The sequence below is a fragment of the Anoplopoma fimbria genome, chromosome 16, assembly GCF_027596085.1.
Source record: "Anoplopoma fimbria isolate UVic2021 breed Golden Eagle Sablefish chromosome 16, Afim_UVic_2022, whole genome shotgun sequence".
Lineage (NCBI taxonomy): Eukaryota > Metazoa > Chordata > Actinopteri > Perciformes > Anoplopomatidae > Anoplopoma > Anoplopoma fimbria.
Window position 1 is genome coordinate 14176490 of NC_072464.1, and position 24196 is coordinate 14200685.

The following is a 24196-nucleotide window of genomic DNA, read 5'->3' on the forward strand; positions in this document are numbered from 1 at the left end:
TCCCAGCTTGGCTTTCTGCCGTCGTGGATCCGAGTGCTACTTGTGAAGCCCCTCAGTCGGTGCCCGTGTTTGTAAAAAAAATAAAATAAGGGGGGGGCCTTACCATTTCTTTAAAAAAAAAAAAAATGTGTCTTTGTATCTCCTCTCCACTGAATATCGCGTGATTTCTTTTTTTTTCTCCCACTTTTTTTTCCAATTTATTTTTGTCACCGAGCGGTCGACGGACGATCATGTTGGCGTCATGCAGACTCTGCTCCTCAGACTTTGGAAAAACAAATCGGGGATTGTCGGCGGATTCTCTGGAGATGGCAGAGTAGATCGACCCGCACTTTGAAAAGAAAACCACCGAGGTAAGTGTACTCATTACCAAACATATAAACATATCACTGTGCATTACGCATTGCACGCATTTCAATAGAGAAGTTTTTTGCAGATTTGCATGAAAGGTTTAGTGACGTTTTCTTCTACACAGTTTTTGTTATTTGCAGCCACATATATTTAACCTTTTTTAATACTGTAACATGTAAATACCATGTGATTCAGCACAGAATTACGCAGCAGAGCCTGTTTTCTTTAACGCGTAATCTATGTTTTGGGTGAATGGTGATGTAAAGATAGTGATAATAAACGTCTCCCGTCTGGCATTGCGTGCGACCTGTACTGTCTACGTCACAGTCAAGCAAGCAAGCAACTTTGCAACTAGTCGTGACTTTGTTAAGAGGTTTTGGGTTTTTTGTTTTGTCATGCAAACAGTCTTTGGGAGGGTCGATGCTGCTTGATCGTGTGTCTCATCATCCCATGCTGAGCTCTTTAGCATCACAATTGCAGAACCTGGGGGAGGAGAAAACACACACACACACACACACACACACACACACACACACACACACACACACACACACACACACACACACACACAGTATTGCTTACAATGGTTTAATTTAAAATGAGTTATAATGAAATTACAATCAAAGATATCTCCAATATGGTTCTTATACTAGTATTTGTTGACATGCTTTTTCCCTGCTGAGGGACAATAAGACCAAAACAGGAAATGGCATGTGACAAGATTGCAGGGCAGTTAAATGTAAAGCCGGCAGACCTGCTGATGAGAGGGTGCAAACTTCATTACAAAGGTGTTAATGCTAGCTGGAAAACATTCAGCGGTAATTGTGCAGATTAAAGGATGTGTGAAAGGGGAACGTCTCACACTGGAGTGTCCTTCCTCCGAATCAACTCATTGTCGCTGGATCCTGGCTCTCCACAAATGACATTCCCACATACTAATCAGGTCTCTCTCTTCACTAGCAGCCCAAATGTCTGGGGAGCACTTGAATGTGCATTTGTGGTTTATTGTGAAGCCCAGCCTGAGTGATTGAACACGGCCTGGCCAGGATCCATTAATTGTTTTTGATGCATTTATGCTGACACACCCAAATCACTCAGTTGACCACACTGTAATGTATGTGTGTTTTTATTCTGACAGCTAAACATGTGCAGTGATGGGCTCGGGCACATTGTTTAATCAATACGGATTAGCCACTTAAAAAATAACGTGCAATACATTTCTTGTTGTTGGTGAATTCTCCTAGGACTGGATTAGATTGGATCACAGTGGAGATTATTTGTTACAGTTAGTGGCAGTGTGTTTGTGTGGTTGCTCGATGGTCTGGAGTATGTAACCCCATAGCTGACCAGTCACCGAAGTCGGGCGGCCTCCATGTGGGCGCCTGCTGTTCTCAGTGACTCGCGTCCCGGAGTCTGGCTGATAGTGGTCTGATAAAAGGTCTGCAGGCAGTCTGGGTCTGAGATGTGGTTCAACTCCAGGGGTTCCGCTCAGTTCAGCCGAGGTAACGGGCACCGGGCCGATTGTGGTCGCTCAGCCTGCCATTGTGATTAGTCCACTCCTCTTCAGCGTCTCTTGGTCTACAACAATGTTATTGTTTGGCCTTGGGCCAGTGTCATTGTTCCAAACTGCCTATCTGTGGTAACTTACTCCTCAACCAGTTGGAGGTTATCTGTCTCCCTCAGACGAACAATGCATTCCCAACAATGGGAATGGTATGGGGTGTCTTGGAATGTTGAATAATTATTCCCTTGCATTTGTTTCAAAGAGGCCTTATGTGTGTCTGATTAACGATGCTTGACTGTATTTATGTTGTTACGCAATCCTACTGCAGATAGTTATAGTAATAACCGATCATAGAATGTCATATAAAGAGTGAAAAATCACCAAATCGTCACAGTTTTCCCATCAAAAGCCAAAGGTGACTTCTTCAAACTGTTATGTCTGACTAATAGTCAAAAAACCAAATATATTTAGTTTACTATCACATAGGACAAAGAAAGAGACATAATCATTTGATTTGGGTAGTTGTTGAGAATTTTTCTATCGATTGAACAATTGGAAAGCCAATCTCTTTAGAGTTTAAGCTCTAAAGAGATTTATTTAAAAACGACATTGGTCGCCACTTCTTCAATGTTGACGATTTGCTGCTTTTTTTTCTTTGTGTTTTAAACTCTTTGGTAGGAAAAATTAAACACAGTGTCTAGTTTCTGCGTCTGAACAAGTCTTGGAAATTGGGATTGTAATTTTTTATCCTTAAGTGTCTCAGAAATGTCTTACATTTTACACACTTAAAGATTACCAAAGAATACTAGTCAGAGTACTAATAGGGAAGGTAATCACCGTTTGTAGTGGTGGAGGTAGAGGGAAGCGCTAGCTCCAAAAACCCAGAGAGAGTGGTGTGTGTATGCATATGTGTGTGTGTGTGTGTGTGTGGAATCAGGTTACACCGTCTGTCATTAACAAGAGAACTGCAGTTATGAGACCAAGATAGACTGCTTCAAGTCTGAGCAAGAGTCTTATCGCTCTTCCATGTAGGTGGCTCTGAAGTTAGAGAGGGAGGAGATACTGTATGTCTGCCTACGTGTGTGTGTGGGAGACAATGTATGTATGAATGTGTGTGTGAATGCGGGTCGGAGGCGGCGACTGGAGGATAGAAAGGGGGCCGAACTTGGCTTGAAGTCTAGCTCATTGCAGCAACCCTCAGCTATCTTGTTTCAGCTTTGGCTGTATATGTGTGGGTGTGTGTGCGCATGTGCATCTGTGTGTGTGTGTGTGTATGTGTGTGTGTATATGCTGATTTTACTAGAAAGTTTGACAAGCAACAAACCTGGCATCAGATGAGGCAGCAGGCTGCAGAGAAACACAGCATGTGGGTTGAATTCGCCTCTGCTCTATGCTCATGTCCGGCTTTTTTAGAAAGGGGCCCCTCTGTCTGCAGTGTTATTTTTAGTCGGAAAAATCCTTGAGCCTTTTAATAATCGTCAGCTTTATGTAGCCCAAACATATCACGATGAGAGGCGCTGTCTGGGACTTGCGGGCACTGCAGTCTCAGCATGACACGGGAAGTTAGAGGGGGGGGAGGAAAGAGAATAGAAAGATAAAAGACCGTCTGTGTATTTTCGCAGATTTTAGTCTTGTAACTGTTTGGGAGTTTGCTCTCTTCTGGTGGCTCCGCACAGACTTATTGATTTCTCTCATTCTGTCTGTTCAAATGGGGATGAAGACCAGTGGAGACAGAGGAAAAGGGATACAAGACACTGCTGTCTGCACAGACGCAAACATACATAGATCTGCTGTGCTTATGGCTCCTCTCCTCTCTCCACACTAACCCCAGACTGCACTGGAGACAGTCAGCAATACACATTTTTTATGAGCCCCTTTCATTTGCTTCAGCGCTCTTGTCTTATCGCTCAGCTGTTAAAAGTTATGGCTTTGTTTCAGTTACTGCCTCTCTCTCTGTCTCTCTCTCTCTCTCTCTGTCTCTCTCTCTGTGATCACGTTCTCCAGTCCGAGGCGTGGACTCTTATTTGGTGTGGGCACTTTGTCTACGACTTGAAATAATCTGTTCCATCTCGTGGGGGTCACGGGGTCGAAAGCTGAAGTAGTTCTGTTATGATGGAAGTACTTCAGCAACACATTGATTTGGCTCGCTTGATTTAGTCCAGTCCATTCCCCAGGCTTGAGCCAAGTGGGGAATTTATAAGAGGTTTTAGTTATTCATTGGTTTTGACAAGCCAGTAGGGCCGGGCAATATAGTGGAAACCAATATCACAACATCGTATATATCTTTTATATTTCTCGTGATAACTGTTTGCCATGTCATTATTTGGGTGTCGTGACAAATACAAAGACATGGCAAAGGCACTCATGCAAAATCTAAGCCTGCATCTAACAATCATTTTCATTATCAGTAAATCATTTTCTCACTCTTTTTCTCCAACAAAGAAAAAAGCAAATATTCACATTTTCAAAGCTGAGAACTACTTATTTTGGGGGATTTTAGCGTATTAATTGACATTAGGATTATCAAGCAATATCACTTGAAAAATAATACAATTTTGTCAAACTCAATGCATAGTGTTGGACCACGTTAGACACATTTCATTTAGATAAGAATTGGATTTATTGAAACCATATCATCAAATCATCACATTTCAATCCACAGAAAATTGTTGAGCGCTTAAGTCATCGCTCAGCCTTTCATGCAAGAACCCTTCACGGCTTCCGTTCCCATGTTTACTACTAGTCTTTTTCCTTAGAAGTCCCTCCTCTCCTGAAGTCCAGGAAACTCCCAGCCATAAAGGCTCCATCGGCAGCAGGGTGCAATGCTTACGGAGCAAAGTGCTGTATGCACATTCATTGTTTTGTTGCAAGCTGTTTGCTGAGTGATTATCAGCACGGTGGTGACCGGTTTGTCTCCATGTTTATCGGGTCACACAGCGAGGGATATCATGATAGCCTCCTGACTCCTGGAGCTCAGTCTCTACAAGGCAGGCTGCAGAATAAATCAAGAGGAAATATTCCCTGAGCTTTGTCCAGCTGTGCACACACACCGCTCTTTGGTCTGTTTGGCCGATTTTCTTGTTTCACAAGAAGGAGAATGTGTTTAAAGGGTGCACCGTGATACAAATCAAGGTGTCTTTTGAGAGTAATCTTGCCCCCGGGCGGTGAACTTTGTGAGATGGTCGTTTGGAGGGAGAGTGTTTGTGCATTCCTCGGTTGGCAAACATAGCTGAGGGCCATAAAGACTATGTTTGAATTGGCTGTTTCAGATGTTGTGATGGCTGTGTGATAAATGACTAATTGCTATGGTGACCAATGCGTAGATGACTTGTTAAGAGTGTCTTCACAATGCTGTAAACTCTTCCAAGGGTGGGTCTCACGAGACTTCACGCCTTTTCAAAACCATAATAAAACCTTGCAGAGCCTCAAAAACTGCTTTTACTAACTGGGCAGAAATGCTCCTTTTTAGTTTTGCTTCCGTGTGCCTGTGATGTCTTGTGAAAACGCAGAACTCAGGTAGTGTGGGAGCTCAGCAGGAAGAAAAGGCAGCCATTGTCTCTGATTACATCTGATCTAGGCCGAATACACTGTGTGTGTGTGTGTGTGTGTGCACGCGCACACACATGCACTGGGTTACACAGTATCCAAGGAACAAAAAACCTGCTTCGATGTTGCCCTCTACAATGAATGTGTGAGTGAGGGTTGAACATACGCAGGGGGGCATTTGCATTTGATTACATTCCTCACACCGTGAAAGGAGGCAGCTGCTGAGATACTGTAGGGCCCGAGAGACGCATCCCGGCTCCACCCGATGGGGCACTGCAGATTCATCCCCACATTTGACGAGGACCTCGGCCAGCGAGGTGTGTTTCCAAAGGTTATTGAGCTTTGCTTTGCACTCGGCGGAACCATACGGCTTTCATAGGCCGCCTCAGAGCACGACACAGGATATCAAGAAGGGGTCAACCTGAGTTTCACAGTTACACCAGACAAGGTCACTGCGCCGCATTTAGCTCCATTTCAACACCGCTGCCAGTACAATACCTTTGTTTGGCTCATTAACATTTCCTAAAGATATCAAGAGTTAAAAGCTGTGGCGTTTGGGGCACTTTTGATTCCACAGAGCAAAGTTTTTCTTGTTTTTTGAGTTGTACTAACATGCAGATTAAAGCCAAGTTGGAACAGAGGCATGGTGTAATGAGTTCACTCTATGAGTCACTCGATGTTTATTAGTCAGAGAATAATTCACATTATTAAGCAAATTATCGGTCTTAATATTTGCTGATCCTGCTGCTTTAATGATCTGCCTGTTTAGGAAACAGCCATCATCTTGTTGTCTATCGGTTGCCTGCCCTAAAGACGCCTACACTCTAGGCTGCTCCCGACTGAAGTTGACTGTAAAACATTGTTCCTCGAGTTGCACTTAGAGACACATCCAGCCTTCGTCAAAATATTGACAGTTTGACTGAGGTCCAAATTCTCTCAATGTGGCTGCTGTAGCAAGCCAAGTCTACAAAAATAACCACTCATAATTCTGTCTGGAATTTATAAATGAAGTTTGGCCAAACCTTGTTTATTGTTTGGCTGCATTTTTTTAAATCCCAAAAGCAGTGCAGATGATTTGACTTTATGATCTTTCTTTGCCTTTTCTTCTTCCATATCCTTACATTTCATCAGGCATTCATCCCGCACTCTAAATTGATATTGTACAGCTTGACACGGATTTGATGCAAGATTTTATTGGATCCATCTTGCACAGTGTGACATGCAATAGAGCTGCAAGATTGCCAATTTCACACAGTATGTACGGGCCTTAAGCCAACAGCTAACTTCACTACAAGCCTTCCACTCGACGACAAGGCCCATCAAATCTGCCCTTGAATGTTTTACCATTATCGTTGAGCTTTATGGAAATGGTAAGAACGTTGTGAGGTAGTCCTTGACTTTTGGAAGGCAAATTGTATTGGTTCTTCCCCCCCCGTGACAACATTCATTGTATCAATAGTGAGTGTGTACTCCCTCATAACCTACTAAAAAGTTAAGGTTGTGTATTCTTTCAACTTAGTTTCAGTCACCCCAAGTGCTGTATTTGACTGTAGGCAGAGAATGTTTTATTTATTTTTTAGGCCGAGGTGAACGTGTTGATTTGCTGAGCTGTAGTGTGAATATGAATGTGGGCTGCTGCAAAGAGGACAACTTTCGCCCTCAGGTCTGTGCTACACCCACGTCCACCTAGGAGCCGACCATCTGTGTGTCCCTGATGGCATGCTGGCACTTTGGCTGTCTGGGTCTGGGTCTGGGACGGGGGACAGGGACGGGGAACAGCAGGCTCCGCATTGCCCCAGTCTCTGCCTGTTTCCTCCCTCGCCACCCTGCCGTTTTTCTGCAGTTTCCTCGGTGCCCGGGCTATTTGTGCCGTGGTAGCTGTGCCAGCCTGCCAGCTCACAGACACAGATTCCACCTCTCGTCTCCCTCTTTGCCAGCATGATGACTCAGCAGCTCCTGCAGGGCTTCCAGCCTCCTCCCTCTTCGTCCTCGGTGATACACCACGCTCATCAGACAAACTAAGGTTTTGTCATCCCCTCCTTCGCCTTGACCCGGTTACGAAACAGACCAAAAGAATAAAGCAGCAAACTAGACTAATATGTTTGATCTTGAAAGCAACAAATGCTAATACAATTTTTTTAGGTTAAACATGACAGTTGAAGATGTAGTCGATTAGGTGGGAATGTGTAACACAATGTATTAAATCATCCTAACTGCCAACATGCTTCTCTTTTTTGGGTTCGGTTGTACCAATCACAATATTTGAGTGGCACGTTTAATCATCTCCATCTAATCCCTTAAAGCTCTGCTTAACATTTTAGAGAAGTGCTGATAAAGATAGTCCTCTGGAGTGGGATCACTGGAGAGTCTGGGAAGAAGACGTGGCGTCATAAAAGGGGAGCCTTGATAAGTAGGATCAATTTCAAGTCCCTCCAGCAGCACATGGTGGGAGTTAACCCAAGCGTACTTTTCACGGGGCCAAGTCTATCTCAACTGTCTCTCTCTGGGTTGTGCACACGTTGTGACCACCTTGTGTTGAGGTAAATGTGGTCTTCTTTGTTTTCCATGCTCATTAACGGTGCTTACGCATGTCAGAGGTATTGATATCCTCATACAAAATACCAATCTTGGCAAAAGCATTCAGATTATGTACTAATGAAAGGTGTACATCCATAGTAGATTTGAAAAGTAACTGCATTCAGAATATTATCAACTAAAAATTGTTAAAAAAACAAAATAACTGAGAGGGACCCCTTACATACATCCATACTTGCATATAATTATACCTGTATATGTTATTGTGTTATTAATACTGATGAGTTAATGTGTACGTAGCCCTTTAATGTAACAGCTTGGTTGCATTTCTTCCTACTTTCCATACAGTCTGTTAGTTAAATCCTTAACAGGGCCATCTCATTAAAAAGATAATCACATGTTCAATATGTGACACATCAATCTGCAAAGTAACTAGTAACTGCAAAGTAAAAAGCAAATCATTTCCCTCATAATGCAATGAATCGTGACACATGGCCACCTTTTTTGGCTTCTATTAAATGCTGCTTTGCATCCTGTAGTAAGAATCATTAGATTATTAGTTCCAACAGCAGTAAACATGGGGAAAATATAATTACCATGTGGTATTTATACTGGTCTCCTATTACAACACCACATCAGAGGATATGAGGAGGGAGTAAAAGGAAAGAAAGGGGTTGAGACAGATAGATAGTTGGGGGTTGGGGGGGTGTATGAGAGCACACCCTTGGCAGGATGTCAGCTCTGTGAACACACAGTGCAGAACACTGCCAGAGAATTCAATATGCAGGGATAGAGAGCCGCATCACACACATAGCGCCATAAAGTTGTCTGCTCAGATCGCTGGCGGTCCTGCAGATGCTGGTCCTGGGTCCTCTCCATTCTCAAATCCCTTCTGAGGTTTCCAATATCAGGACTAGTCCTGGGTGAGTATTTATCAAGCACAGCTGTTAGCTGGTGTAGTAGTTTCCTATACTTGTGCAAAAATAAACTGTGTAGACAGAAAAGAAACATACAGTAGTGGACGTGTGCAAAAAAAAAAACCCAGACGTAAACACATGTTGGAGATCAGGCAGAAGGCCCTCAGGTTTTGCAGTGCACACGGAAATGCTTTGTACGTAACGGCTCACAATATGTCCACCTAGTAGCTCGGCTGTCAGCGTGTGGCTCACTGCTTACGATGTCTTATTTGAGACAAAGTGTCTGTTACGGAGAGATGATTTGAGAGACGGAGATCATTTCAGTGCCCCGTGGAGGGTCTTCCAGCAGTAAATGTAAACAACAAATGCAGCAAATCATTTACCTACACTTAATAAAGCCATTAAATGGAGCCTCATTACATGCTCTGCTTAGTTAATTGAGGTGAGTTATTGATCTGTCAGCAGCGTGTGAGACAGGATATTGTGCTCTGTGTCTTCTTTTTTGCCAAAGTGATATACGAGTCCGTATCAAGATAACCAGACAGAATCTGCTTCTTTTTTTTTCGAGGCTCTAGCATTTGCTCCAGACTATTGTTTTTTTTTTTACCCCCTGCTTATCCCTTTATCCTGTTTCTTTGGACCCCCTGGCTTCACTGTAGCCCAGCCGGCCGCCCCCCACCAGCATGGTGCCCTTCTTCCTGCTGTCCCCCCGGGGCGCTGGACTCCAGACACCTCGTTGTCTCCCTTCTCGCTCCCTCTATCCTCCCTCACTGTAGCGGCCCACATTGGCTCCGTTCTCTGCCCTTCTCTGACCCACTGCCCCCCAGTTGCCCCCTGGCCATACCCCCCGTTATGCCCCCATCATGCCCTCCTGCCCGTTCCCTGCCCCCGTTCGCTGCTCCCCTCTCCCCCGGTCCGAAGGGAGCAGACAGAGCTCCTGATTATCTCTGTGTGGCAGCCTCTGTTTTGTGCTCTGATTAAAGGAGCAGCATGTGGTCTGTGTGTGAGCGGCCCGTACAGACGCCACCGTTGGGCTAATGCTAACATTATGTGCTTAATCATTTATGTCTGGGAGACGGGCACAAAGGCTTTGGGGAAGGGGGGTGTGTGTGTGTGTGTGTGGGAGTGGAGGTAAGGAGGGGGTGCTTGGGTATTTATCAGTGGCACAGATGCATTCAGGCGCGCAAACACATGCTTCCAAGATAACGGCCCCGGTGCTTAGTATGGCATAAACAGGGCGCTCTGCAGGCAATGAGGTTTCCACAGAACTCACATGTCGTATTTATAAAATGGATAGCTGAGGGTGGGGATTTTTTTCCTTTTGTGTTTACAGTGTGAGTTAAACCGGTGGTCTGCTAAAAAAATCTGTCACTGGATAAAACAAACAAACATAACCCGCACGGAGAATGTGGACCCTTCTAGAGACGCATTAAATATTGAAGGATTAGACCGTCTCCAGGTCTCTAAATGATAGTATTTGGGCAGCCACACTCCCCCTGCCGTGCTCCTCTCCTTTCCTCCTCTTCCTCCTCCTCTTCCTCCTCCTCATCCTCTCTTGTCTGTCTGCTCCTCTTCTCTCACTGCCAAACAGCCTGTCCCTCCAACAAACACACAGACATCACCACGCACGCACGCACGCACGCACGCACGCACGCACGCACGCACGCACGCACGCACGCACGCACGCACGCACGCACGCACGCACGCACGCACGCACGCATTGAGGCAGCCAATAAGAGAGCACCAGTCTCCCCATTGCTTGCTACTCAATGCCTTGTTGCCAGGACAACAGGAAGGCTTGAGACCCACTTTACTTGAACATTTTAAACTTGGTGATGACTCTTTTTCCAAAAACATGAAAAGGTCTCCCTCTGTAAAATTACTCTTTGGTCCACAGAAAATCCTGTTGTTATCTGTCTTCCTTTCCTTTGGTCTTTTGTCTTTCTCACTGAACTGTGTCCCGAAAGATGTTTTGCAAAAAATACCAAATGTATTTAGTGTAAAAACTGCCCACCATTTGCTCTGAATACAATTTCAGTATGTATATTTATTCATTGGAGTAAAGCCTCATGTTTGTGTTTCTCTTTCTATCTAGCTCTACAATGACGGTGGGGGGCATATTTCTTCTGGTTTTGATCGCCCTGGTTCTTCCCTGTTCAAGCTTGGAAGGTAAGTGTCTTGTCACAGAACACAGCTTGTCCTAAAGTACATGTAGTAGCTTGAAGGGTGTGCACTGGATGTCTCAGATCCCCTATTCTCTTTTACTCTGGTTCAACATGCACACAATCTTTCAGCCTCTGTGTCTCTCTCTCTCTGTCCCCCTCAAGTCTTCTACATGCATAGACAGAAAATTCACAATTTTTTTCCCCCTTCACCACCCCTCCCCAGTCTGTCACCCTCTCATCTGCTGTCTCGCAGTGTTATTTTAAACAACTGCAGTGGAATGCAGTAAAAAGAGGAGCTTTTCTTCGGGCGGCGAGTCACGCTTGTCCCCGTACTGACAATAGATACATGCAAAGGATAAGCACTGATCATGTTATGTCACCAAACAATTAGGGAACATATTAGAGATTGAAGTTCTTTGTTGCAGCAGCTCTGTCTATTTTCAGGGATGAATTCTGACCAGTTTTTTTAAATGTTTTTTTCTTTTCTTTTGAAGGTGATGTCAGTTCGAGAAACTCTGAATGTTTGTGTGACGGAGCGTCCTGCAGCAGTGGGGACCGGTGTTTCGGCCAGCAGTGCTTCACCTCCCTCTCCATACTGAACGGGACTTCGGCCCTTCAGAGGGGCTGCATTGTGGGTAATGAGGAAGGGTCCTCGCGATGCGGAAGCCCGCCAACTCCTGAGTTGGTTGTAGAGTGCTGCTTTGGGGATCTGTGCAACATGAACGTCTCCTTGCAGCCACCGTTGAAAGGTGAGGTGTTCGCATCACAACAAAATATATCCTGCATAAACTTCTGTAAGATTTTCATAATCAATGCATGGAAGCAAGTGGCTTACCTGAGGTTCATCATTCAGTCTTTTTAAAAATATGAAGAAATTGTCATTTACTATTGGTCAGAACTTGCATTTAAACTGACTTGACTAGCCTCTTTGGCCAGCCAGCAGAGATACATTTTCATGTTTTCTGATCTGAGTGAATGCTGTTTTAATTTAATGGTCTGCTAATAGCATCGCTGTAATGGGTTTCCCCATATCTCTCGTTCCTCTTATCAGATATAGAACTGTCTGCTGGCAGACCGGTCCTCAGAGACCAGGAGTGTGTGTGCGAGGGCGGTGTGTGTGAGCGAGACCGTCGCTGTGCGGGCCAGCAGTGTTTCTCCTCGCTGAAGATGATTGACGGGGCGGCCGTCCAACAGAAGGGCTGCCTGAGGGACGACGAGGAGGGCAGAGCCACCTGTGCCATGCCACCCTCATCGGCCCATGTCGTCAAGTGCTGCCAGGGCCATCTGTGTAACATGAACGTCACCGCACAAACTCCAGGGAAAGGTGACTTTGTACACACTGTACACATTTCTCTTGGCTGCCGTTCACCGTAGACCTTATGTCCCTCACAACATTATCATTTTATTTGCAACACTGCTTGTATTTTGATTTTTAAAACACCATAAAAACCTTTATGCATATTTAAAGTTACGCAGAAATAGCTTAAATGATTTATTTTGTCAAAAGTGTACTTATTAACCTGCTGTGTCCTCTTCCTGAATCTTTTACAGAGGAGCAAGTAAAGCCCGGGATCAAAGAGGAGCATGAGTGTGTATGTGAGGGCAGCTCATGTGAAAGAGGGAAACGCTGCAAGGGCCAGCAGTGTTTCTCATCCCTGGCGGTCAGCGCCGGCTCCCTGGTGTACCAGAAAGGCTGCTTCAAGGTCTACGAGCAGAGCACGTTGACCTGCAAGACCCCACCTTCCAGGGACCAGATTGTGGAGTGCTGCAATGGGCACCTGTGTAACATGAACAGCACTGTGGAGCTGCCTGTCAAAGGTACACTACGATGCTCAAGAGCGCCATCTATTGATTTCGTCATTGAACTGTGTACTAAACAAATTGCTAAACCCATTTCAGGCAAAAAGTGCTGCTCAGATTTTTATCGATTCAAAATAGGAGAGACCATGTGGGTTAGTTATTACTGTTTTAGACAGAGTGACACACATTCATCCTCTACTGATACGACTATGTCGTCGGCTGTGAAATTGTCTGCCATCGCTGTTCTGGATGGTTTCTCTGGGCCCTAGTTACACCTCTGTGTGGTCACACTCCTGGCACCTCATGAAACGGAAGCGTGGGGAGACGGTGAGCAACAACATTGAGGTTTTGAATATTGTTTAGTCACGGTCCACTTCCCTTGTGCCCTCTCAGATGCTGTCAGAGCTGGCTGACAAGAGCCCAGAGGCTGAAGCCACCTGGGAATGAAGGAGAAGCAGAAACAGAGCTGCTGTTGCGCTTTTCCTTTCTGTCACCTTTACTCTTCTCTCTACGGCAGTCTTTTATATTTATAGATACATATTCATACCTACAATATCCCGGCTGTCTTTTTGGTATTGTATTTGGGGATAAGATCAGAGAAAAATACAACTTTCAAATTGGAATTATCAGTGTTAACTTAACTGTTTAGCACATCATAACAATTAACATACTGTCTTATGTTACAAATCTCCAATGTCTTGGTATTACATTGCTGCAAATACAATATATATTTTTGAGCTAAATGCAAATCTGCCCATGTGCTTGGTTCAAGTCTAGTGAGTTCCGAGAATGTGTTGCTAGTTATGTGTATTTGGGAGAAAAGGTCCATTATTTGAGTTGAGAAAAGGGGATCATTGTCTGGCAGAGATGAGCCGTCTTTCCCTTGGAATGTTTGGAAAGTGTGAATGGTTGTCGGTTCCTCAGGCCCTCTGCTGACTCCATGAGATTCCCTCTGCATGTGTGTGTGTGTGTGTGTGTGTGTGTGTGTGTGTGTGAATGAACGCTCATGTGCATGTAACCCGAACTGGTTTCTCCAGAAGGTCTGCAGAGTGCTGCGACCCTGTGATATGTGTCAGTCTGTGTGGTCCAGTCAGAGAAAAAGCCCCAGCAATGAAGAGTGTTTTCCCTCAACATACATAGTTATGATCACCTCCTCTTGTATCGCTGCTCAGTTCCAGTGGAATCTTCCATCTGTTGTTTACTTGGGCACTCAGTCTTCTGAAAGATGCAAGCCAAAGCCAGTCCTAAAAATCAAGCTTTACTTTGTGTTCTTACAAAGTCCAAAATGATAGCCTGATAGTCTGAAGAAATCTCTCATTGTAAACGTTTCTCTCCCCTCACAGCTGATGAGCTATCCAGCTACAGTGTGACCACACTGGTTATCGTCATCGTGGCGCCCATCATCATCCTCATCATCCTCTCTGCCGTCGCTATCCTGGTGTTCAGACGCATCCACAACAACCAAATGGAGAGACTAACATCACGAGATGCAGAATACGGAACCATCGATGGCCTCATAGCATCCAACGTGGGGGAGAGCACTCTGGCTGTGAGTAGGATTCTATCCGCTGAGCTCATTAGAAAGAATAGTATACAAGCTGCTCGAGGCATATTTTAATTGACTAGAATGTTATATGTCAAATGAAATTACAGTCTTTTAATTTAACCCACTTATTTCTATCTGTGCTAGCTGCCATGCTGTGCATATACTCTTGTAAAATGACTTGTAGTGAGGCACAGAATGTCTGTTTCTGTGGAACAAGTTTGAATTGGTAACAAATCTGTGCAGTGTCTCTATTTACTGAGTAATTGAGTTAAAAACAGCCAGTATCATCAAAGGCACTTAAGAAGGAAACAGTGGGAAAGAATAGATACTTTACATTAAATCGTGTTGGCTTTACTATCTTGATGTATCTAAAATGTGCTAAATAAACCCAGCTGTATTATGTAAGCAAGACAAGGTTGGTAAAGGGTTACGTTATTAAAATTCACTTGGATCAGGATCAGCAAATAAATCTTAGTTGTAGAGGATGGCATTAAACATATGCATCATAGGTATTTTCACATATACAATTGATTATGGATTTTCTACATTTCTCAGCTTATCAAAATAGATACTTTGAATTCTTAACAAAGGTAAGCCAACATTTTACAGCCCCAGAAAACAATAATAATTAAGACAAAGCTGTTGTCTAGTGTAAGCTGTTATATTTAAAAACCTACAGCGTCAATCATTTCGTAAATGATAGCAGATCAAATCTTGTTTTTGGAGTGTGGGTGGTTGGGTGTTTTTTTTTCTGTACACTCGGATTACAGAGAGTCTTTAAAGTGCAAATGTATACAAACAACAGAGATGGAAAACCCCTTCTGAAAGTATGTTTTGTATTAACTTAAGGGATTCAGCTGATGAGTTGAACCACTGTTGGATTAGTGGGGACTTGTGCATCTTCTTTGTATACATTCTTACCATTTTACTAAATATAATACACAATAGAGACCAGATGGCCTCTTTTTATCCAGATTTGTGATCAAGGCTGTCATGAGTTGGCACTGTAATCAAGGGTTTAGTTTTATATTCTGTGATTAACTCAAACACGCTACAAATACTGAATTAAAGATAACCTGGAGCCGTTCAAAAAAAAGCTGATTTTTTTTTTTCATTCAGCATAATGTAGAAAGAAATAAAAAAAGTAAAGAAAGAATACTTCAGGTTGTGTCAAAATCAAACCAGTCCACTGTACCGTTGTTGTAAATGTTATATTCATGTATCTGAATGGCTTCTTCAAGTGGTTTTATTTTGACTTTGCATCACACTGCAAGGCACTCACTGTATGTTGGGAGCAAACACATTAGAAGATTAAATCACTAAATATTCGGCACATACCTCATGATTGCTTCTGCAAATGTTATGAAAGGATAGATAGTTGCACTGTATCACTGTATACATGGTGCAGATTTAAGCCTTTAATATAGTGTAGTGCTGACTGTCGTCGTTAGGTCAACATTTCTCCTAAAATGATTTCATTTTCAGTGCAGTCTACCACTCTTAATTTAACATGTTTTTCAGACCTTAATCTCCAGAGTATTTTGTGAATCTTGTGTAAAAACATCTAAAAAAATGCATAGAGGTAACATATTCATGTAAAAGTGGTGCTATTGCTGGAGATCAACTCTAAAACTTGATTTGAATCTTTTTCCAGTCTGTTAGAGGGATGTCTTTCACAATTTATTTTCTCTCCAATCAACCGTGGATTGCAAGTTTTCTGCTGAGTGGTTTATGTTTTGAGGCCCATTAAACTGATCCAGAGTTTAGGTGGAGTCCTGTGGTTAGCGTTTAGTCTGAAAGACAACCGAGGACATTCACTGGCTTACGCACTGTGTAATCAAGTTCAGCTGAAACTCTCAGTCTAGCTTTTGCCCTAACAAAATGCACAGCGGTAACCGTCCATTTTGTGATTCTATATCCTCAAAAAAAATCAAGTTTTGTAATAACAAACATTATTATCCTTTTTTCCCCATTGAAAGCACATTTATTCACACTTGTAGCTACAATTTGCAGCTGTCATGGAAGCCAGAATGTGTGTTTGTAAGCATGTTTAAACTCCTCAAAGCCCAGATTATCCCATTTATCTTTAATTATGAAACTTGTAAAAAACATGTCCGACTGTCAAAGTATGATCACTCATGAGTTTGTGAGTGTGTGTGTGTAGAGTGACAGAGAGTGAAGTAGCTTATTTTGGCTTTGTTTCAAGCTTTTTCCAAAGTACATCAATGCACTTGGCAATGGAGAGCCCAAATATGGAGCCACAGCATATTTGTTTATTTTAGCATAATTAAAAAGTGCCTGGCAGCACCATGAGAAAGGATATTAGGAACAGTGGTGTAGCTGTGAATAGCATATCAGAGTGAAACACACGTGCTCGTCCCTCTGGAGGGCTGCTGCCCAGAAGTCGTCTGATTATGGTGATAGTGCATCGTTCTGATTGCATTCTGCCGCTTAACAGTGTGGCCCAAATATACCCTCCTAAAAACAATCCTCCTGTACCAAGGAGAGGGATTTAAACTCTCTGCAGAGCAACTCATCATTCATTGTATGGCCTCTGCCTCACATTCCTGTGTTGTGATTCCAAATAGTCTCTCAGGCAGCTCTTGCATTATGCATCTGTTTATCTGAGGCATCACTTCTTTGTTGTTTTCAATCCTCATCTTCCCCTCCCAGTTTAGCCGTTTGTTTTGCTCAGCAGATGCCCGCTCTGTTGCTGCACACTGCCCTCCTGTGTCGGCATCGGGGTGCTGCATGTGTTTTAGCTGAGATAAAAATATAAGGCTTAGCAGCATCACACCTGTTTTGGAGTCTGGTCCTTGGTTAGAGAAAATCTCCAGCGCCCTAACCAGTCATCAGGGAGGGGGTGGCACTTCTGTTGTTTACTCAGCAGGGGGCACTCTGCACCTCCCAGAACAGACACCTCCCCCCCACACACACATGCACACACAGACACACACACAATATCCTGATACACACATTGCTTACCCCCACTTCATCCCATGTGGGTACCACATCAAAGGCTGCCTGTTGTATTAGTCTCCATCTGAGTCCCAGATGCTCCGTATTTCATCTTTTTTTTTTTTTTTTTTTTTTGATGCTCAAGCCACAGGATTCCTTTGGGAACAGTTTCATTCAACTAGATCACTTGCAAATATAACGTTTACATGTACATTTACAAAACCTCAACCTCTTTGTTTCTGTTTTTCTCTTTGCCAGGATCTTCTGGATCATTCCTGCACTTCAGGAAGTGGCTCAGGACTCCCTTTCCTCGTTCAGAGAACTGTTGCACGACAAATCACACTCAATGAGTGTGTAGGTAAGTGTCCCCTTAAAGGCTGTTTTCATATTGACAATAGGACTGTCCTTATTCATTTCAATGGCTCCCACTGTGGTGATATGAGGCGGCAAAAAAGTGTCCCTGTCTCAACTAAAGTGTCATTACAGCCATAAACCATTTGGCAACACACTGTGATTGACAAATACATTATGTGTAAGGGCATATATACAAGTTACAGTGCTACGAAGCTAATCATTGTTGATATGATAACTTACCAGAGGTGTAAATTCCTTCTTGAATAGTTGGAACTGGCTGTGTAGCATCTAACTGTTCAATAACCCTGCAAGTTGGAATTCCTGGTTTATACTTTGACTAATACACTCTTTTTATTTTTTTTCTGCCTTCATTTTTAAGACCATTAGCTCTTCAAAGACTGTCCATAACATGCAATACAATTACTTTATCCCAAATAAATAAATGAATTTGAAATAAATATTTGGGTTGAAAAACATGCTGGTGCTGGGAGGATATTTTGAAATGAGGCAAGAAAAAATCTTCCCGTCATCAAGTCCCCATTGCACTCATTTTAGTTTTGAGATTAGGTGTCAGAGAAAATATGACCAATAGCAGACCTATTTTCAACACAAAAAACTATGGCAACAAACTCATGGCAAACTGTTGCCATAGTTTCCATTGTTGAGTGGCTAGTAACCCATGTTGAAAGAAGTGTAAAGAAGTTCACTCTTAACTCTTCTACACTATTTTTTAAATCTGTAATTGCTTCCAATCTCTCCAAGGAAATCAATTTAAATATGCATGAATTGATTTTTAACCACTAGGAGGCAGCAAAATAAGCATATATTTACACAGACACCACAACATTACAGGCATACAATGTTGTTATGGGGAAAATGTTAGCAAATTGATGCCTAAATACACATTTAATCGACACAGCTACATGATACTGAGGAAAGTGATTTCAGTGCTTTCTTTCGATTTAACTCAACTTCAAGATTTTGACTGCAAAAATGTCTTTATCAGCCACTCAGTAACTTAATCTGCTATTTAGTACGGTTTATACAGTGAACCATATCACAGTTTGTTGTTGCTGGAAACTCTCTACAAAATGACGATGAGCTAAAAGAGGCTAAGTAGCTCATGAGGAAAATAATTGTAATTCTAGCGCTCAGAGCCACCTTTATACATAAGAGAGACCAACAATATGAAGTAGTGCTAGTGTTAAGTAGCACAGTATGACACATCCCTCAGGGAGATTTTTATTATATTTTTATGGGTCCATTTCTGTATGTGCTGTTTGTTCATTTCTCCCATGTTTTTGCCTGCCAGGTAAGGGCCGTTACGGTGAAGTGTGGAGGGGTCAGTGGCAGGGAGAGAGTGTCGCCGTCAAAATCTTCTCCTCCAGAGACGAGAAGTCCTGGTTCAGAGAGACTGAGATCTACAACACTGTGCTGCTGAGACATGAGAACATCCTAGGTGGGTTCCATATTTCATGTTTACAGGCTCAGCAGGCTATGATAATATCAACTGTACCATACCATGTGTCGAGGTATAACTAACTGCTTATTAAACCGAGCATAATTCGATTGATTACGGCAGGATTTCATATATGTCACATAAATCAAGAGGCTCTCTAGAGCTTGAAACATTTATTGATTTACATATTTATCTCTTGTTTAAAAAAAATTAAGCTTTTGCACACCATCCAACCTTGCCATAACTTGCTATTTATCACACTGTAGTGCCGAGACATGTCCCATTGGCCTCGTACAATGATGCATGTATTGATCGATTTATTTTTTTGTATTAATTGCGTTGATATATTCCACTCAATTTAGGCTTCATAGCTTCAGACATGACCTCGAGGAACTCCAGCACTCAGTTGTGGCTGATCACACACTTCCATGAGATGGGCTCCTTGTACGACTACCTTCAGCTCAGCACCCTCGATGCATCCAGCTGCCTCCGCATGGCCCTCTCCATCGCTAGCGGCCTAGCACACCTCCATGTCGAGATCTTCGGCACGCAGGGCAAACCGGCCATTGCCCACCGAGACCTCAAGAGCAAAAATATATTGGTTCAAAAGAATGGACAGTGCTGCATTGCTGACCTTGGTGAGAATGCTGACCAATCTATATCTTAAATAAGCTGTCTAAATTTGCCTACTGTAGCTTATATATTTTTTGATTTCAAGATGTGGATACCAGATATCTGTTTGATCCAATAGAAATTTATTTTAAACACATCTTTTAAAAGGACTAAAGGGAGAACTGCTAACTTAAACTAGTTTATTGTGGAAAAAGCCCTTTTGAGGAACTCCTGAACCCGACCAATACGTCCTCAGTTTGTTGGCAGGGTTTTACCTCGTCAACAATTCTGTTTGTGATTTTCATAAGACAGGATCTAAAGGCGCAGAAGATTGTCGTGTTGTGGACCTCCAAAATTGCGTCTCTGCTCTTGGCACATGATGCTTTTCTGATGGCTTCATCAGACCGGGACCATAAACTCGCACTGGGGCAGTTGGTACCCTAATGTGAAGTGGTATGGATGAGAATCTGTACCTCAAAGATTGAGGCCATGGTTCTCTGCTAGAAAACAGTGGATCAAACTTAGAGATAGGCTGAGGAGCCCAGACATCTGTAGGGAACCCGGAAGAGAGCGGCTTCTGCTTTGCGTCCAAAAGGGCCAGCTGTAGAGGTTAAAGCGTCGGATCAGGATGTCTCCTGGACGCCTTCCTTTAGAGGTTTCTGGGCAGGCCCAAGTGGTAAAATGACCCAGATTAGACTGAGAACACGTTGGAGAGATTACATATCTCACCTGGCCCAGGAACACTTCGGGGTTCACCAGGAAGAGTTTGAGGACGCTGCTGGGGAGAGTGATGTCTAGAGTGACCTACTAAGCCTGCTGCTGCAGCAACTCGGCCCTAATACGCGGAAAAAGATGATGGTTGTTGGGAAAGTTGTTTTTAAAGGATGATAGTTGTGGTTGATGGGCATTGCGCAAGAGACTCATCTGCACTAATATCACTCTACTCGCATCTATCCACTTAACCATATTTGTTGTTAATTGAGGCAGAACATCCGCTGCCTAAATGTACCACCGAGCCCTTAATCAAAAACACATTTAGAGGAACTCTGACCACTTTATCTAATATACCAATGTTCCATTTGTAGGTACTTGAATAAAAACAACTTCAGGTACAAGCAATAACCTGGCTCGACCTGTTTACATGCTCGACAACAAAGTCTGCTCCTGATGACGCATTTAGCTGTTACGACAAACGTGTCATCAGTTGTTGTCTCCCAAGCGAGATGTTCTTATAATTGATTACATCCTGTGGGAACAGGACTGTTTCCGACAAACAAGCAGTGTTTCAGCATCTGTTGATGGAGTGAGTGTAGTGTTTTGTTTCATTAAAGTTGTCTGAGACTGGGTGTTTTCAGACCCCGCCACTCAAAAACACCAGAAGGCTGTTTTTCACATTCAAACTAATACTTTCATACTTCTCATATCTAGAGGTTGAACTTAATAATGTTCTGTGTTTTCATGCTAGGTCTGGCGGTCATGCATTTTCAAGACACCAACGAGTTAGATGTGGGGAACAACCCTAAAGTGGGCACAAAGCGCTACATGGCCCCTGAAGTGCTCGATGACTCCATCCAGATGGACTGTTTCGAGTCCTACAAGAGAGTGGATATCTGGGCCCTGGGCCTCGTCCTGTGGGAGATCGCCAGGAGGACAGTCAGCAATGGTCAGTAAACGTTTTACACAACATCGTCCCGATGGTAGTCATACGTCTTTTTGTTGTTATCTATCCTCCTCATTGCCATCAAATTTGCATTACCTACAAACAGCATATTGTCACTTTTTAAAAAAGTGGTAGATGTTATTACTATGTTTTTTTTTAAAAATATAGTTGCAAACATGTAGTTCTTTTCAGATTGAACACAGAATCATTCCTTTAAGTTGGACTAAGTAAAAGCTTTTCTAGGATAGAAACATTAGGCCTTGATACTCAGTTCAACATCTACTGTCTGTGGAGAAGCCAGAGGCCTCTTATATGACATAAAACCTACTTCCTCACTTTACAGTAGGCACTGGTCTCTCAGCAACACTTACGATATTGATTTACCCTCGACACAGTAACCACACGTCTCTATTCAGTCCCACAGCTGCACTTGAGAGCAAGTTAAGGATAAAACTGTTTAAAACACTTCAGTGTGTTTTATGTATCTGCCATTTGTCAGTGTAACTTGTCAGTGTGAGTGTTCTTGAAAGTGAACTGTTGCATTCTCTGCTCTACTTGTAGGCATTGTAGAAGACTACAAGCCACCTTTTCACGACGCTGTCCCAAGTGATCCCAGTTTTGAGGATATGAAGAAGGTTGTGTGTGTGGATCAGCAGAGGCCCAACATCCCAAACAGATGGTTTTCAGACACTGTAAGTGACATTTATATAGTCATTATTATATAATATATGGTTCGAATCTGCATGCTTTTGATATCCAGATATAAGAGCATTTCAGGGATACTCTAATGTTGACACTGGACACACTGATTGATTTTTTTCTCTTTATTTATTTTCAGACTTTAACCTCGATGGCTAAACTCATGAAGGAGTGCTGGTACCAGAATCCGTCAGCCAGATTAACAGCGTTACGCATCAAAAAGACTCTCACAAAGATTGACAACTCTCTGGACAAAATCAAAACAGACATTTGACATCTGCCCCGAGAAGAAGAGGCGGACATACGTAAAGGCCTTTGAAGACAACCAGAGGGTGGACCATCCCTAGAGAAATCTCACAAGAAAAGAGACTTGATTGGTTCAGTGCCCTTATAGTGGCACAAACCTATATTTATTTTAAAACACTTGGTGGGAAACATTTTGGCATCCAAAGATGGCTTACCGGGCATTTCTGAGACTGCCAATCGTCATGGAAATAGGAAAATATAAAATAAACTAATGACATAGGAGCTGGACTGTTTGCAATGTAATTCAAGGAAGAAACTGTTACCGGGGCATTTGATTAGGCTCACCTTTCTAAGAACCGCAGATTTTAACACATTTTTTAGTTCGAAAAAATGTCAGAACATATTAGCATTTTCACTTTATCTCTTTAATGGTACCGCATTGTTCATTATATTACAAGGGATTCATTTGGAAAAGAAATCAACTTGCAAATTGAATCTGCATAATTTCTTAAACGGCGATCACAGCGAGCAGTGTTGTGTTTTACTCTGTGTGTCATGCATCTCTGTTTACAAAACTGTCAGAACAAGTTTCTTGTGATCTCACCAATCCCGTAACGTTTGGTTGTACAGCTACATCAATGGCACTGTTCTTTTCCTGAGATATCGTCCAACTAAAGGTACTCCGTTGTAAACCTTTTGTATATCACCATGGATTTTACATTTATTTACCTGTACCTGTTCTATGTTTTGTTACTTCAGCTTTACAGATACAAAATGCTTAAGGAACAAATAAAATATCTGCTAGATACTGAACTCTAGTCCTCCAGAGGCCTGTAAGTAAGCCTGTAAATCCTGTATACTGTCTTAACGCGTGCATTGTTGTCTTAATGCGTGCATTGTCAAGTAAATGAAGTCAAACTTCAGCCTTTTTTTATTTCTTTAACATTTTATATTAATTAGTGATTTATATTAATTAAATAGAAAAAAAAGTGTCCAATCTGTCTCATTTGTCTTGATGCTGTATCATGTAGATTTATTTATTTTTAGCCATGGTAGTAGAGTTTCTCCAGGGATGGCAATATTGATGAGTTTTGTCATTTTGTCACTTCCTGATTTGAAATTGAAGAGATGATGTAACACCAACATTCATGGTCCCCCCCTGAGGATGGATCCTGTTGACTTTGGAGATCACATAACTTTTCCTCTAGCACCCCCATTAGGTTTACATTATTGGTTTAAAGTGAAATGTCTCAACAACTATCGTCATGACATTTGGTGAATACATTCACGTCCCGCTCAAGAATAATCGTTATGAATCAGGGTGACCCCTGAGCTTTCATCTAACATCAAGTCAAACTTTTAATTTGTCTTATAATTTCATTTATGACAAAATGTCAGCAAAGCTAATGATTTTCCCATCATTCTCAGTTGTAGTATATGTTCAGTGCTAATTAGCAGAAGTTATAGCCTTACAGAGCGGTAGGTATGGTTTTTGACTCTTGTTACACTTTGTGTTAGAACATTTTTAATTTCTCTGCTCATTTTAATTTGGTGCTTGCTGTTTAGACTAGTATTACAGTTGTGACTAAAAGTAAATCTCTTAACTATTCAGGATCCTTAATCCAGTAGTTTTGGTCATGTAGCATTTATTTGAGTACCGTCTATGGTTTAAAAACATCTCTCTTCGAGCCATTCTCCTGTGATTTTTTTTTAAGTCAAAATGAAAACTAAGCCCACAGTATATAGTAGTCATTTATCCTTCCCAGCTAAAATCCAACTTCCATGTTCCTGTGCCTCTATTTTTTCCAGTACACGTAGACATGAATCTATTTCCTAACTGCAAAAAA

General features: G+C 42.5%; 1 protein-coding gene across 1 annotated transcript; it reads left to right on the top strand.

The window, feature by feature from the left end:
* Positions 1 to 52: 52 nt before the first annotated feature.
* On the top strand, positions 53 to 23335 carry LOC129104328 (activin receptor type-1-like). The gene is made up of 13 exons (XM_054614958.1): positions 53 to 71; positions 215 to 350; positions 10946 to 11019; positions 11510 to 11764; positions 12067 to 12339; positions 12567 to 12833; positions 14159 to 14364; positions 17578 to 17677; positions 18986 to 19132; positions 19495 to 19770; positions 21210 to 21407; positions 21966 to 22096; positions 22243 to 23335. The coding sequence occupies exons 3-13, from the start codon at positions 10953 to 10955 to the stop codon at positions 22375 to 22377; spliced, it is 2055 nt and encodes a 684-aa protein (XP_054470933.1). The 5' UTR covers positions 53 to 71; positions 215 to 350; positions 10946 to 10952; the 3' UTR covers positions 22378 to 23335.
* Positions 23336 to 24196: the final 861 nt, after the last annotated feature.